Source organism: Malaclemys terrapin, chromosome 6 (genome assembly GCF_027887155.1).
Source record: "Malaclemys terrapin pileata isolate rMalTer1 chromosome 6, rMalTer1.hap1, whole genome shotgun sequence".
Lineage (NCBI taxonomy): Eukaryota > Metazoa > Chordata > Testudines > Emydidae > Malaclemys > Malaclemys terrapin.
This window is the reverse complement of record NC_071510.1, coordinates 86,194,849-86,208,876: the sequence shown is the minus strand read 5'-3', so window position 1 is coordinate 86,208,876 and position 14,028 is coordinate 86,194,849. Positions and strand designations below refer to the sequence as shown.

The following is a 14,028-nucleotide window of genomic DNA, read 5'->3' as shown; positions in this document are numbered from 1 at the left end:
CCCAGAAGCTTTCCACAAATGTATGTCTCTATTTATGCAACCACATTTTTGACAACACTGATTTAAAGCAATTTTAAGTTTTCAATGTATGGCTGGAATTTTCACAGGTGCCCAGTGGTGTTAGGAGCCCACTCTCCTAGACACCTAACTCCCTCAGGCTATTTTGAAAACCCCAGGGTTAGGTTCTAAATGTGAGCTGGCATACTGACATCTTAGAAATATCTCTACAAGAGTTGTGCACTGTTCTTATACATCTCACATGAGTGAACGCTGAAACCTTCTGATACTATTTTAAAGGGGAGACTTTAAAACAATGTAGGTATGCATCTAATTTCTGCATACTACTACAATTGTTCATACAAATCAGTTAACACAAGAAAATGGGCAAGTAAACAAGAAACAGTGATAGCAGTGGTCTTTAAACATAAAATGATACAAAGTATTTTTATTTGGCAACTTTGCTAAGTAAAGTTTTGTTACAATATAAAGACTAAAGCAAAGATTGAGAGTTGAATAATCTCCCATTATCTTCTACAGGAATAGGTAGCAGTTGAGTGTAGTCTATGGCCCTATGTTTTTATTTCTTGTCCACAAACAATTTAAAAACAAATTCATTCCTCTATAAAAAAATTAGTTTGATACCCTGGAATAAAACAGGACATTACATTTCTTCCATTTTATTCCATGATAATCTCTTCCCATTTAATTAATTAAAGAAGCAGTCATGGGAAAGCACAGAATTTTTCCTTTTAATCAACTGCCAGATTTCAGAATCTAAATCTCCTCTAATTATTGCATAAGTAAATAGGAATAAGTAACAAGCAGAGTCTAATGCACTGGCAGATTGTATTTATATCTGCTATTTACTAACAAACGGAAAGTTCACAAGTCATTTTTTTAAAAAACCATCTGTTTCCGTATTAGAGCAGCCAAGGGGATAATCTCTTTTTAAGGCAGTAAGTGGGGTGTTAGGCTAGTCCAAGTTCACACCCTTCATTGTGAAGCACCAGTATCATATGTTTGCATCCCACTCCCCTTCCACATGTATCATCAGCTTAGGCAATGTTCCAAATACAAGTGTGGACGACTTCCTACTACAAGACTTCAAATCAGAAGAGAGAATTAAGAAGTGATGCTCCCCAGTCCTGCTCTCAGGGATGGTGGCACTAGTTGCAAGGTGACTCTAACCCAGGTCTTTACGTAGCACTACATTCATGGGTGCCACACTAATTCCGGAAGTCAAATAAGTATGGGCATTTCTCACTCCACCAAAACCAAGAGGGTTTACTTGCTCACCAACAAGTGTGTTTCCCATTCTTTTTTCTTCCTTCCCCCACAACCCAAAGAAACAAGCACTTAAAATGCAGAGGCAGGTCTAGGCACTTAACCTGAACCCTGTCTCCTTGGATCTACCTCCCATAATATAATCTCTTCACATCATTTGTCAAATGATACAATGCAGGCTGGAATTGTCCACAAAACCTCATACCCAGCAAGCCACAGAGCAGCACACATATCATCTAGACCTGGACAAATCCACAATTCTCAGTAAAATCCCCAGAGCAAGCCAAGATTGAAGAACTGGAAGAACTTAACCACTACACCTCTACCCTGATATAACACGAATTCAGATACAACGCGGTAAAGCAGCGCTTGGGGGGGGAAGGGCTGCACACTCCAGCGGATCAAAGCAAGTTCGATATAACGCGGTTTCACCTATAATGCGGTAAGATTTTTGGGCTCCCGAGGACAGCGTTATATCGGGGTAGAGGTGTACATCCTAGGATGGCCCACAGACTGAAACAGAGGGGTTCTGCAGGCTTCAGAAGTCCAGGATGTCCAGGTGCAAGAGACCTGGGGTGAGACTTGGCTTGTTTTGTAGACGTCACAGAGGCTTAATCATCAAGTCACATCTGAAGATCATATGCACTGTACTGCTCCCCCACTGCAAACTATATACAGTGTTGAAAAAGGCATAAGAGAGCAGAAGCAAGACTAACCACTCAAACTCATCCCCAAAGTCCACCCCACCATATTTCCCATTATAAAAACTTAATAAGAAAACACAACTATGTCAAAATATCAGATTTTAGTTCACATCAAAAAGGAAAGTGGGGGTGGGAGAGAGAAATAGAAATGTGATATAACAACAGTGCTCACCTGGAATGATGGACTGAAGAGCACTACCATTAATTCGTTCAGCAAACGTTATATGTCTCTGAGTGGATCCATTGTAAACAAAGTAACATTCAGCATCTTCTGGGAGGTAAATATCTTTGTCAAACTTTGCATATACAGTCATCTGTCCCTGAAAAAGGAATATAACTTTGTATACACCCAGCAGTGTTCTAACAGCCAATAAGTCTACTAATATATATTTCAGATTTTAAAAGTTTGTTGGCTATTTTTCAACTCTGAAACATACAGTAGTTCAAGTAAAAAACTGCTATTATTCATCCCTGTTCAGAAGGCAATGCTATATTTATCAAACTGTAATGGATAGGATTAATTTTAAAAAATTTTAACTAATTCCTGTAATCCCAATTCATACCTATAGAAGAATATCAAACTTTTAACCAAGCATAAATAAGTGTGTCAAAATAAGTAGGCCAATCAACCAGTGTACTTTAATATTCATGAGGCCATTCTATTAAAAATATAAAATTTCTCCATTCTGAAATTTATTTTATGCTAATTTATTTCAGATTTATTTCAAATGAAATGATCTTATTGTTAACACTTGGTTGAAAAAAAAAAAGCACTAATATATCTCTGTAGTATGATTGTGCAAGATCGAAGAAATACGAGGTCCCAGAGATAGCTGCCCTTTTTGTTTTATTTTTTAAATAATCAATAGAAAGTAACAAGCCAAGAAAAATCCACTGTACAATAGCTTCAAAAAAAAGCACAGGAAAGGGATCTGAAAGCAGCAAACAATAACAAATGTCTGCAATTTCTGAGGGAGGAAATTTAGATGAAGTTGTATTTCCTAAAAGAGAAGAACAGCTTGCTTCACAAGGGTTGCTGGTTGCTATGATTACTTTTAATAAGCCACAGACAGATTGTCTTAACATGTCACTAACTATGTATTTTATGGAAAACAAATTGCATTAAAACATCACAATCTTTCATACTTCAAATGGATATCTGATCTGCATCTACTCAAAACAGGTTCCTGACTGAGTGAACTAGAAGAGAACTTTTCAAAAGAGTTTCAAAAGATTATGACCATATACCAATATACAATAAAAATATTACATTTATATTGTGCCCTTGATTCACACTTCCTCTGGTGCTTTGTAATCATCACTGAAGAAGCATGCAGTTAAGTACTTGAGGTGTCCCCATAACCATCAGTCCCCCCTCTGCTTCCCACCCCTCTTGATTTTCACTTTAGTTTATTTCTGTGCCTCCGTTGAAAAGCAGAATCCAGAAAGTGCCTCTTAAGGAAGGGCTTCCATGGTACCACACCTCTGACCAAGCCTTCGGAGTGGGCATCATCACCCACTCCTCACTCAAACTTGCCCGAATGCTTTGTTTCCCTTCTCTCTGGAAATGAATGCACAAGTGTCTTAAATAAAAACAAGTGTATAGAAATTAAAGAGAATTAAAGCAAATAGTGTCAGACTACACATCATCTTGTTTAGATACAAGATTTATCCTAAGTTACATCCTAAATGTGAGCAAAGTTTAAAGTCTAGCACACTAAGGCCTGCTCTACACTAAAAAGTTAGGTTAACCTAAGCCACCTTACATTGAGCTAGCTGTGCATGTGTCAACACTTAAATTTAAATTTTTGAAATGCTTTTTCCTGACTGTCCAGTCAGGGGAGCACACCTAGCAGCTTTCCATTGCTGTGTGTAACTGCCCAGCTAAAGTGACCAGATGTCCCAATTTTATAGGGACAGCACCGATATCTGGGGCTGTGTCTTATATAGGCACCTATTACACACACACACACACACACACACACGATTTTTCACACTTGCTGTCTGGTCACCCGATGCCCAGCTGACCATGCCACTACACACTCAAGATGCGCTCTGGCCTGGAGCACACAGGAGAGATTGTATCTTATGGGCCTGAGTCTGTGCAAGCACAGCTACGGATCCTGTAGAAACATGGACATCCATGAGCAGATTGCTTGGGGGATGCAGGATAAAGGGTGTGGCAGGGATCAGCAGCAGGGCCAAGTGAAAGCCAAGGAACTGCAGCAGGCACATCAGAAGGCCAGGGAGGCCAACAGGCGATCTGGTGCTGAGCTGCAGACCTGCTGTTTTTACAAAGAGCTGCATGCCATACTTGGGGAGACCCCACAACCACCCTGCATACCACCATGGATACTTCTGAGAAGCCCAAGTCTCAGACTCCCTGGCATGAACAGCAAGGACAAGGAAGAGGTGGAAGAGGAAGAGGAGAGGATGGGGGACGGGTGACCGGAGGGGTCCAGCTGCACTGCAAGCCAGGAAATATTTGAGACTCCACCTCAGTCCAGTCGGTCGAGCACAGGTGAGCCCGATGCAGGGGAAGGAACCTTGAGTAAGTGTGTACATTTATTTCCTATTGCAGTGACGGTACTCCCAACTTAACAGGACATGGCTATCAACTTTTCATTAATTTACTCCTACTAGAAGAGGTAGCAATACAACAAAGAGAAGTAGTGTTATCTGCTTTTCATTCCCCTATAGAGTTAGGCAAAGGGGGTCATGCGAAGCACTTTGTTTATGTACACAGGGATCTCCCTTGAGTCCACCTGAGAGACCTCAATTAAACTTTCATGGAGGTGCTCTGCAATCCTCTGCCGAAGGTTTCAAGGGATAGCAGCCCTATTTCTATCTCTGCAATAGGATCCTTTCCCCATGCCAGCCGGCGAGAACTTTGGCAGGCACTGTTGCAGTCAACAGACTAGCAGCATACAGGTGCAGGCAGCTTTGAGATGTCAGCAACAGCTGTGCTTTCTATGTATTTGCTACCTGCATGTGCGAGATATCAACTAAAATCACCACCACCTGTGAACCAATGGTGCCAGAATCCAGAGACATTGCCCTATATTCATAGTTTCATGCAAACAAGCAATTTCCTCCTCATTTCTCTCACATCTGGCGGACTCTATTCACCCTGGTGGTGCCATGCACAAGCAATCCCAAGCAGAAGTGTCAATCAGCATGTCTTGTATAAAACTTTTGGGAAGCAAAAGTAGGAAGTTCTGAATCTGAACTTTTGCTTTCTGTAGTGCCTATGCTGACAATGGTATCTGTGCATGGTTTATCTGTAGCTGCTGCCCTTGTGACCCGGAGGGGTTCTCCCTCCACACTTGAGCCAGATAAAGAGGGGAAAGAAGCAGACTCAGGATGATCTGTTCAGCAAGATCCTGCAACCCAGTGCTGTATCAGAGCATGAACAGAGGGCCCTGAGGCATAGGTGCCAACTCCGTGGGTGCTCTGGGGCTGGAGCACCCACTGGGAAAAATTAGTGGGTGCTCTGCACCCACTGGCAGCCAAGCTCCCTTCCCTCCCCTGCCCCACCTCCTCCTCCCCCACTGAGCGTGCCGTGTCCCCGCTCTCCACCTACCTCCCAGCTCTTCCCACCTGGCTGCCGCCAAACAGCTGTTTTTCAGCATTAGCCTGCTCCGGGGACGGGGGGGGGGGGCGGGGAAGAGGAGCAAGAACGTGGTGTGCTCAAGGGAGGAGGCGGGAAAGAGGCTGGGCCAGGGCGGGGATTTGGGGAAGGAGTTGGAATAGGGGCAGGGAGGGGGCGGAGTTAGGGTGGGGACTTTGGGGAAGGGGTTGGAATGGGGGCAGGGCCTCATGGAAGGGGTGCAGTTGGGGCGGGGATGAGGGTCGAGGGGGGTCGAGCACCCAGGGGAAAGAGAGGAAGTCAGCACCTATGCCTGGAGGATGAATAGTGCAGACTATGGAGAAGGAAAGAGCAGAGAGGAGAAAGGTCCAGGAGTCCCAGAGGAAGAGGCCAGGGAGCTGCATCAGGACGTAATGGGGCTTCTCTGGCAGCAAACGCAGATTCTGCCGACTCTTGTGGACCTACAGACTCAATCTCAGGCTCACCTCCCTTTAAAGCCCATGGAGAATTGCAGTATAGCACCTCTCTACATGCCTCCCTCCAATATTCCACATGGCATCCCTGTCCCAACCACTCCACACTGGGGGACATTAAGAACAACCACAGCTTCACACACACTGACCTGTGAGAGCCACGACTGATGCACATGTAGCTAAAATAGACATGACTGTTCCTTCCCCTTCTCTAAACTCTGTGATATAAATTTATTAAGGTTTTAATAAATTTGTTTTTAACTTGCACAGAATTTTTGAAGTATTTTCATCACTCAATAAAACTCTATTGTTTGAAAAACAATTAATCGTTATTGGTTCCCAACATATGCTGCAGAATGCCTGGTGGTAGTGAAAACACCCACTTAGCTGTACTAGTATACTTTGACACAACTCATAGGATGAGTGACACATGCAAGGATACAATCATAAATGTATAACAAGCACCACAAAATTAATAGATGCATTGACAATGTTATATTCTTAGATGTGCATGTACCACATAATTCCTAACAGATCGCCAAACTGCAGGGCTAGCTAAAGCATAGTACACTACAACACATTACTGTGGCTCACTGTTAAAGTGCTCTTTCAAAGCCTCCCTAAACCATTGAGCCACTGTATGGCTGTTCAAACTCAGCAGACGACAGCTGCTCCACCTTCACCCTCTATCCTGTGGCAACTTCTTCCCGTTTGCTTCACAGATATTATGCAGGACATGGCAGGTAGCTATAACCATTGGACTACTTTTCTCAATGAGATCCAGTCTTGTCAGTAAACAACGTCAGCATCCCTTCAATTTACTAAAAGCCAAGTTTCCAGAGTGTGATCTCCAATTGCTCCTCCACTGTCAGTGCAGCTCTCATTCTAGAGTCCCTGTGCTGGAGGGCTGAGGTGAGCTCAGCTCACAGATCCAGGAATATCCAAAAGTCCTGCAGCCACTGCTCATCATCCCAAACCTGCATTATGATGCAATCCCATCAGTCAGTGCTCATTTCTGCGGCACACCATTATTTACAGCTGCTCCGTGAATGTTATCAACAATTTTGAACTGGTTCTTGCAACATCCCACAACAATCTGCCCTTGAAGAAATCGCCACGCTCCCCGTAGCTCTGCAGATACCTGAGGATCGCACATCCTGTGCTTATAACATTCATGACAATAGCGCAGAGCTGTGCAGACTCCATGCTTCTGTCAGAGATGGCGGACAGCGACAAATCCCACTCGGGTTTGTGGAATTTTTCAAAACAGGCTTGAAAATTATGGGATAGGAATGGCATTATGGGGTAGAGAAAGCAGCATGATTGAAACTTGACCCCGCAATCCCAGTGACCCCATGCAACTCATTTCTGCCTCACCATGCTTTGCCAGAACTTCCCAAAAGTTGGACGGTACCTACCCTTGGGGCACCGCACCATGCACTGAAACAAGCACTCCTAGTGAGTATGTGCAGTGCCAACACAAGGAGCAAAGTATGCAAGCACACAAGCCATATACTAACTGCAGCAGCTTTATGCCAAAGTAACTTGTGTCACCAAAAGTTTGTAATGTACACATGCCCTACAAACATACGTGTCTGTTCCTACCCTCATGCTGACAGCTCCCTCAATCTGCTAGCATATGAGGGCGAGTCTGAAACGTTACTGTGCCTGTGAAGTGCTTTCTCCTACTTTCCTTTGGCTTGTACTCCTTTGTTTATACTCAGCAAACTGTTGATGTTTAGGTGTGAACATCCCACATCCTGTTTTAGCCACAAGCTCCAACTTTGTGACTCACTTCTCTGGATGGGAGGATAGGGACTGAACCAGTCCCTGGCATAACTTAGAGCACCTCAGGAACGGCTTTAAGTTACACCTGAATGCCTATGTTTTCTAAGGGGTGATCTAATGAGATCACTGGAGCACAGGGAAACTTCAGCTATGTCCCCTTTTCCCTGGCCTCTTTTCCCTGTGCTATGTATCACCTGGGGATTCCCCTCAGGCACGGCCAGCTGGCCGGATCTGCCCACTTTGCAGCAGCAGACTGGAACAAGGGGGATGCAGCATGACAGCACTTCTAGTCTTATCAATCTACTCTAATTTTAAAATGCAGTTTATTATTGTATCCAGTGGCCAACATTGTTCTTTCCTTTAAAAACACTTAGGTTAAATAAAGATAGAAGAAAGATATAGGGAACACTAATCATATTATTTGATGCTCAGGATTATTTGATACTCAGAATTTTCACGACTACTCACCAAAACAAAAAGAAGGGGGGAAAAGGGAAGAAAGAGCAGTGGGCAGCTGATGGATGTAGGATAAGATACTGATTTTTCATGGCCTGTACCTTACTGAGGAAGAATCTGTTTAATACTGTAAGGAAAGACTTTATAGGAAGAAGGCATCTTCGTAGCTACATTGTATCTGGAAAACATTTGGGTTATTCATTTGGAAAATCCTGCAATAGGAAGACTTCACTATGTGTTACTACAGAAAATTCAAGTTGCTAGGGAAAGTAGCTTTTAGAGGAGGAACTGGAGCCCCAGATTTTCTGGTGATGGCTGATTGGTGTGGCATTGGATCTAGGTACTTCACATACGAGTTTCAAACTTCTCTTTCCTCCCTTCACATCCAGATTCTTTCTTCACATCTTCCTGCTTAATAAAACAAAAATCTACTTTTTAGTCTTTATTCTCTCTGGTAAAACCCATGTCTACCGTAGTAATTGTGTGTCTTGATTACAGTAAATGTGTCTTCTCCAATAACACCCTCCCTCTCCTCTTCCCACCTGATTCTACCCAAAATACTGCTGCTAATATCATTGGAATCTCCCACTGCTCCATCCATGTTATCACCTACTCACCACCTTGAATCCCTTCCATTGCTTTTTATCTCTTACTGCCTCATATACAAGCACCTTTGACTCATCTTCAAACCCTATATAATTATGTCCCTTCTACATTTCAGTTCATTTCCTTCTTTATTCACCATCTCACTCCATGCTACTCCCAATCCTCTCCTCCTTACTGCTCCCTTGGTCACATCTACTCTTGCCTTTGCACCTTATATCATGCATCTCCTCTGCACAGCACAGTTGCCGACTTTTTGTCTATCAAACTCCTCCTCTTCAACTGGTCTCATCAAGGACTGAATACACCCTCTTTTATCTGCACTGTTGTCCTGTGTTAGACTGTATGCTCTCCAAGTCAGGGACCTTATTGTAGTCTATGTTTTATAAGGTTCATGTACTGTGCTATTGACCTGCTTAATATTATTTCCATGTTAGCTTTGATAACTTTGTTAAAGTTAAAGCTATGTTAGTTATACCTTGTGACTAGAAAACGTGTAATAAAGGAAACTATTGCTGCACTTCAAAATGTATTTTATTTTATTTGGGTAATTAGAAATGTCTTGATTTAGTGCAAACTACTTGTGATGCAAAGCTGTTCCTATGTGATGCAATGTCAGTCAGCTAATGGCTATGTTTCTGTTACTTTACAGCATTTGATTAGAAGGTTTCTAAGCTTGTAAGTGGAATCAGTGTGCATGTGTCAGAGCTCTGCAAAACTGGTAGGAAAAGTTTCACATAATGTTTGCCCAATTCATTCCTCATGTGTTCTAAACCTGACTTTTATTTTTTAATATCAGCACTCTTCATACAGTGATTTGAAAACATAATGCACCAGATAACTGCCAATGGGGGCTGCGGGAAGCGGTGCGGGCCAAGGGATGTGCTGGCCGCCACTTCCCGCAGCCCTCATTGGCCTGGGACGGCCAGTGGGAGCTGCCATCGGCCGAACCTGCGGAAGCAGCAGGTAAACAAACCGACCCGGCCTGCCAGGGGGCTTACCCTGGCGAGCCACATGCCAAAGGTTGCCAATCCCTGCTGTAAACCTTAAACTCATGGGCAGATGTGCATCCTGAAAATCAAGGATATTTCAAGGTCTGTTTCAGACACTACGGTTGAGCAGTTTTCCTTATTGACATATTTATTCTGCACAAAGGGTACATTTTTAAGATATAGAACTGATCTAAAACTACTAGTGTTCTTTTTAGGTACCAAAACCCAAACTTTAAAAAGCCACACAGATCTCTCCTCTACTGAAAAACTGGCCAAGCAGCCTGAATACAAAGCAGCTTTGATACTATGGACAGCACAGAACTTCTCTTGGCCAGATTCCTAGGAACTTGCATGGTGCTTAGTAAATTGATCACATACCCTCTTGACACTACTTTCACAAGTTCATTTGTCTATTGACGATTCAAACTCTCTCTTTCCTTTCCCCCTGCCAAGCACGTCTACGTTGTTTCCTGATTAACAGGGAAGAACATGGTACCAGTAGATCTTCATTGTTCATTTATTCATGCATAAAAATATGTTCAATCAACATATCTAACATGCCCTCCCCACCCCCCAGCACCCACCAAATAAACTCAGTCCCCTGCCTTCTTGTCCTTCCGTCTCTTAGGCAAATGCCTAGGAAAGGGGCCTTGCATCATGCCTGAATACTCAAAATTTAGGCCTGGCAGACCTATGTGGGAAGCAAGCTCCTGACCCAAGGGCCATCCCACAGAAAACACCCTGCCATCATCCTTCATATGTTTCCATTCAGGTACTATAATCTGAACATCTCAGTTGCCCTGGGAGCACATGGTGAGAGAGGAGGTGTCTCAGACCACCAGGGCCCTAGCCATATGGAATTTCATACAACAAAGTGTACACAGAAGTCAGACAGAAGAATGCAGTTTTAGACAGGGTTCCTGCAAGTAGCCCCAAGAGCAGTCACATTCTGCACAAGCTATAGCTTCCAGATGGTCCTCAAGCTAATTTCCATACAGAGCATATTGCTGTAGCAATCCAATATGGAAGGCACAAAGGCACAGATCACTGTGGCAGTATCTGGATCTAGAGAAAGCTTTGCAAATGCCTAACCAGCTGCAGGTGAGAAAAGGCTGTGTTGACCACCAGTGCTACCTGGAATTGCAGAAGGAGCCAGGGATTCAAGCTGACCCATAGCTTACAACCCACTTGGATACACAGTAAACTGAGCAAAATCCTACAGTAGCAGGGGCAGGAACCAACACGGCCACCTCCTCCAGACCTTCTCCAAGCCTCTTAGCATCAGCTCCAACATATCAAGATTCAGCCACAGACCACCTGCTGTCGTCCAAAAATTGCTTAATAGAAAAAGCCATAGCATTTAGAGAAGATGGGTGAAATCCTGGCCTTCTTTAAGTGAATGGGGATTTGCCCTGGACTTACAGGGTGACAGGGTTTCACCCTATAATTTTAAGCATGTTCTCTCTAAAATAACAAAGAGCATCACCAAGAGTTAGGCTGGATTTCATTGTTTAAATTCAATTAAAATATTACTGCAAACTATTAATAGTTTCTCCAGCTGAGAAGCAAGAGTTACATTTTCAAACATACATACACGATGGACAGAGATCTGATCTCAATTCATTGATAATATTGATGTAAATCAGGAGCAATTCCATTGACTTCCCTTCCTTGTGAATGAGTACAAAACCTGGCTCCAGACATACACGTGGCAGAAAATACAGAGGCAAAACAGATTTTCACATTGAACCAAAGACCTTCATAACTTGTGCAAGCAAGTACACAAATGCTCAAAGAGTTTTAAGACACCAAAAGAAATGAACAAAGTGTGGGCTGGGCTAAGTTACTGAGCATTTATAAAGATATGTGCCGAATTCTAAACATTTTAAATCCATGACTAAGCAATTGTGACATTGATTTCCTCTATTTGGGGCTTAAAAAACAGAGCACACCTCATATTAGTGAAAATGCAGCCATGTCACTGGAGCCAAAGAAGAGATTAGAAGGGTTTATGCATCTAACAGGATTTATAGAGTCAGGCATTCTCTTTCTTTTAATCAAATAGAAAAAACAGGTTTCACACACATATAGATTGATTTAGGCAGCGTGAGGAGTTGGATGGTAATTTACAGCAGGGATGGGCAAACTGGTTCTTGCCAGCAGCGGATTAAGGCAAGCTTCCTGGAACACCAAGTTCTGAGCCTCTGGTTTGGTGGAGGCCTCTGAATTTTCAAACCAGGGAACTCTAAACATCTGCCACCAACAATGTGAGAGCAGCAGCTCATCTCTCAGAATGCTGAGTGAGCTGTTCTGTAGTCAGCTCCCTCTACACACTGATCAGAGAGGTCAGCACAAAGACTCCGCAGTGTTTGGGAACAGCTGGGCCTTCTCCTGCTCACATGGGAGGCTGCAGACATGCCCCTGCCCATGAGCAAGGGGGAGGGAGAATAAGGGAAACACACTAGAGCTGGGGAAGAGTAACTTCCTCAGGACTGAGAAGACAGCACTAGCATTTTCATGGGTCTGGACATCACTTTGTCTTAAATTACCCCGAGTTCTTATAAAGTAAGGAAAAGTTTGAATTTCAGGCCTTAATCCTGCACTGAATGAAAAGCTTTTTTTCGTCTTTGGACTGATTTGGTTATATTGTCACCTTCCTTTCCTTCTTCCTTTCTTTTCACTTCACCCTCCTTCTTTGGTTGAAAAAAATGCAATGCAAAAGAGATATCCACTTTGCTGTATTTGAGTAGGGTTGCTACCTGTCCAGGTTTTCCCAGGATTGCCCCTTTTTTGAGATAGCTGTCCCAAGAAATACATAGGGGTGCTCAGTATATACTGATAGCTGTCTAGTTTTATGGGATCATCCGAGATGTCCCCCTTTTTTTGGGCTTCAGGTGTAGCAACCCTTCAGCGTGCACTGCAGGTTGACTCTGCCAAAGGATTCCTGCCGCTGGAGTTGGTTCTGATTAGCTTCATGGGTGGACACTCCTATCCAAAACAAGAGTGCCTTCTTCCTATTTACCATAACCCCATGCAACAAATTTGGAAGAAGAGTCACCACAAATGGAGTTAATCAAGAACAGTTCCATGTGCAGATAAACCCTTACTCTGGAAATTAAGCATCTGGTTCCCACTCATATTTGCCTGCACATTTGCCCAGCTGCCTTAACAAATCTAGCCTTTACTATGTAAGGAGACAACTAGACAATTACAATCCTATTGATCTGCCCCTAGCATGAGTCCTCCTAAAACTACCCGACAAATGTTTTCACTGAACTACATGAAAAGAGGATTGTTCTTTTAGGCATAGCTTGAGACGTTAGATATAAAACTTTGTAGATTTTAAGGAAAGAATACTCTCAACATTACATGCACCTCTAAAGGTGAGATGAGAACTTGTAAACTTGCAGTGGTATGTTGTAAGGAAGATACATTGGGGGTAGAACATATTCATTGTTCCAGAAATACAGATCTCAACAACTTGAGGAGAATCCCCATAAATTCTTAACTGAAGTGGAACTTTTCCCCTCCCTGGAAGCTGTAACCAGGCATTAGAATTCAACATAGTCACACACATATTAACCACCGCATTCCATGATTGATTTGTAGGTAGTCTCACTGAAAAGGAATATTTATTTTAGTTATTTAAAGCCAGCCACTAAGGCATCTGTGCACCATCAGTATGCTAAAATAAACCTGGTTTACTGACTGCATTAAGCTTACTTCATTATTTAATCAGGGGACACCTCGTTTTATTATTGATAATAATAATAATAGATTTAGGTGCGTTACACTAGCATACAGAAGCCCTAACCAAGATCAGGACCCCACTGTGCTAGGTTCTCTACACGCATACATAGAATTCAAGGCCAGTAGTCACCATTATGATAATCCAGCCTGACTTCCTACCTAATACAGGCCATACAACTTCACCAAATAATTCCTTCATATGCATAGTATGAGACTGTCCCTGCTGAAGTCTGAAGTGTCTGATTTTTTTTTTAACTGAGCATTACGATACTTCTCCAGCATTATAATGAACCATTTAGGTGAGTCTAAATATTAGGGCTGTCGATTAATCACAGTTAACTCACATGATTACCTCAAAAAAATTAAGTGCGATTAAAAAAATTAATCAC

General features: G+C 42.8%; 1 protein-coding gene across 6 annotated transcripts in view; it reads right to left on the bottom strand.

Annotated features, from left to right (window-relative positions):
- Positions 1 to 14,028, bottom strand: part of ARHGEF28 (Rho guanine nucleotide exchange factor 28) — a 190,044-nt gene that overhangs the window by 132,810 nt on the left and 43,206 nt on the right. For all 6 annotated transcript variants that reach the window (XM_054031958.1, XM_054031956.1, XM_054031953.1 and 3 more), the window contains exon 3: positions 2,161 to 2,308. In XM_054031958.1, the coding sequence (XP_053887933.1) occupies positions 2,161 to 2,308 (148 nt within the window). The remainder of the gene's footprint in view (positions 1 to 2,160; positions 2,309 to 14,028) is intronic.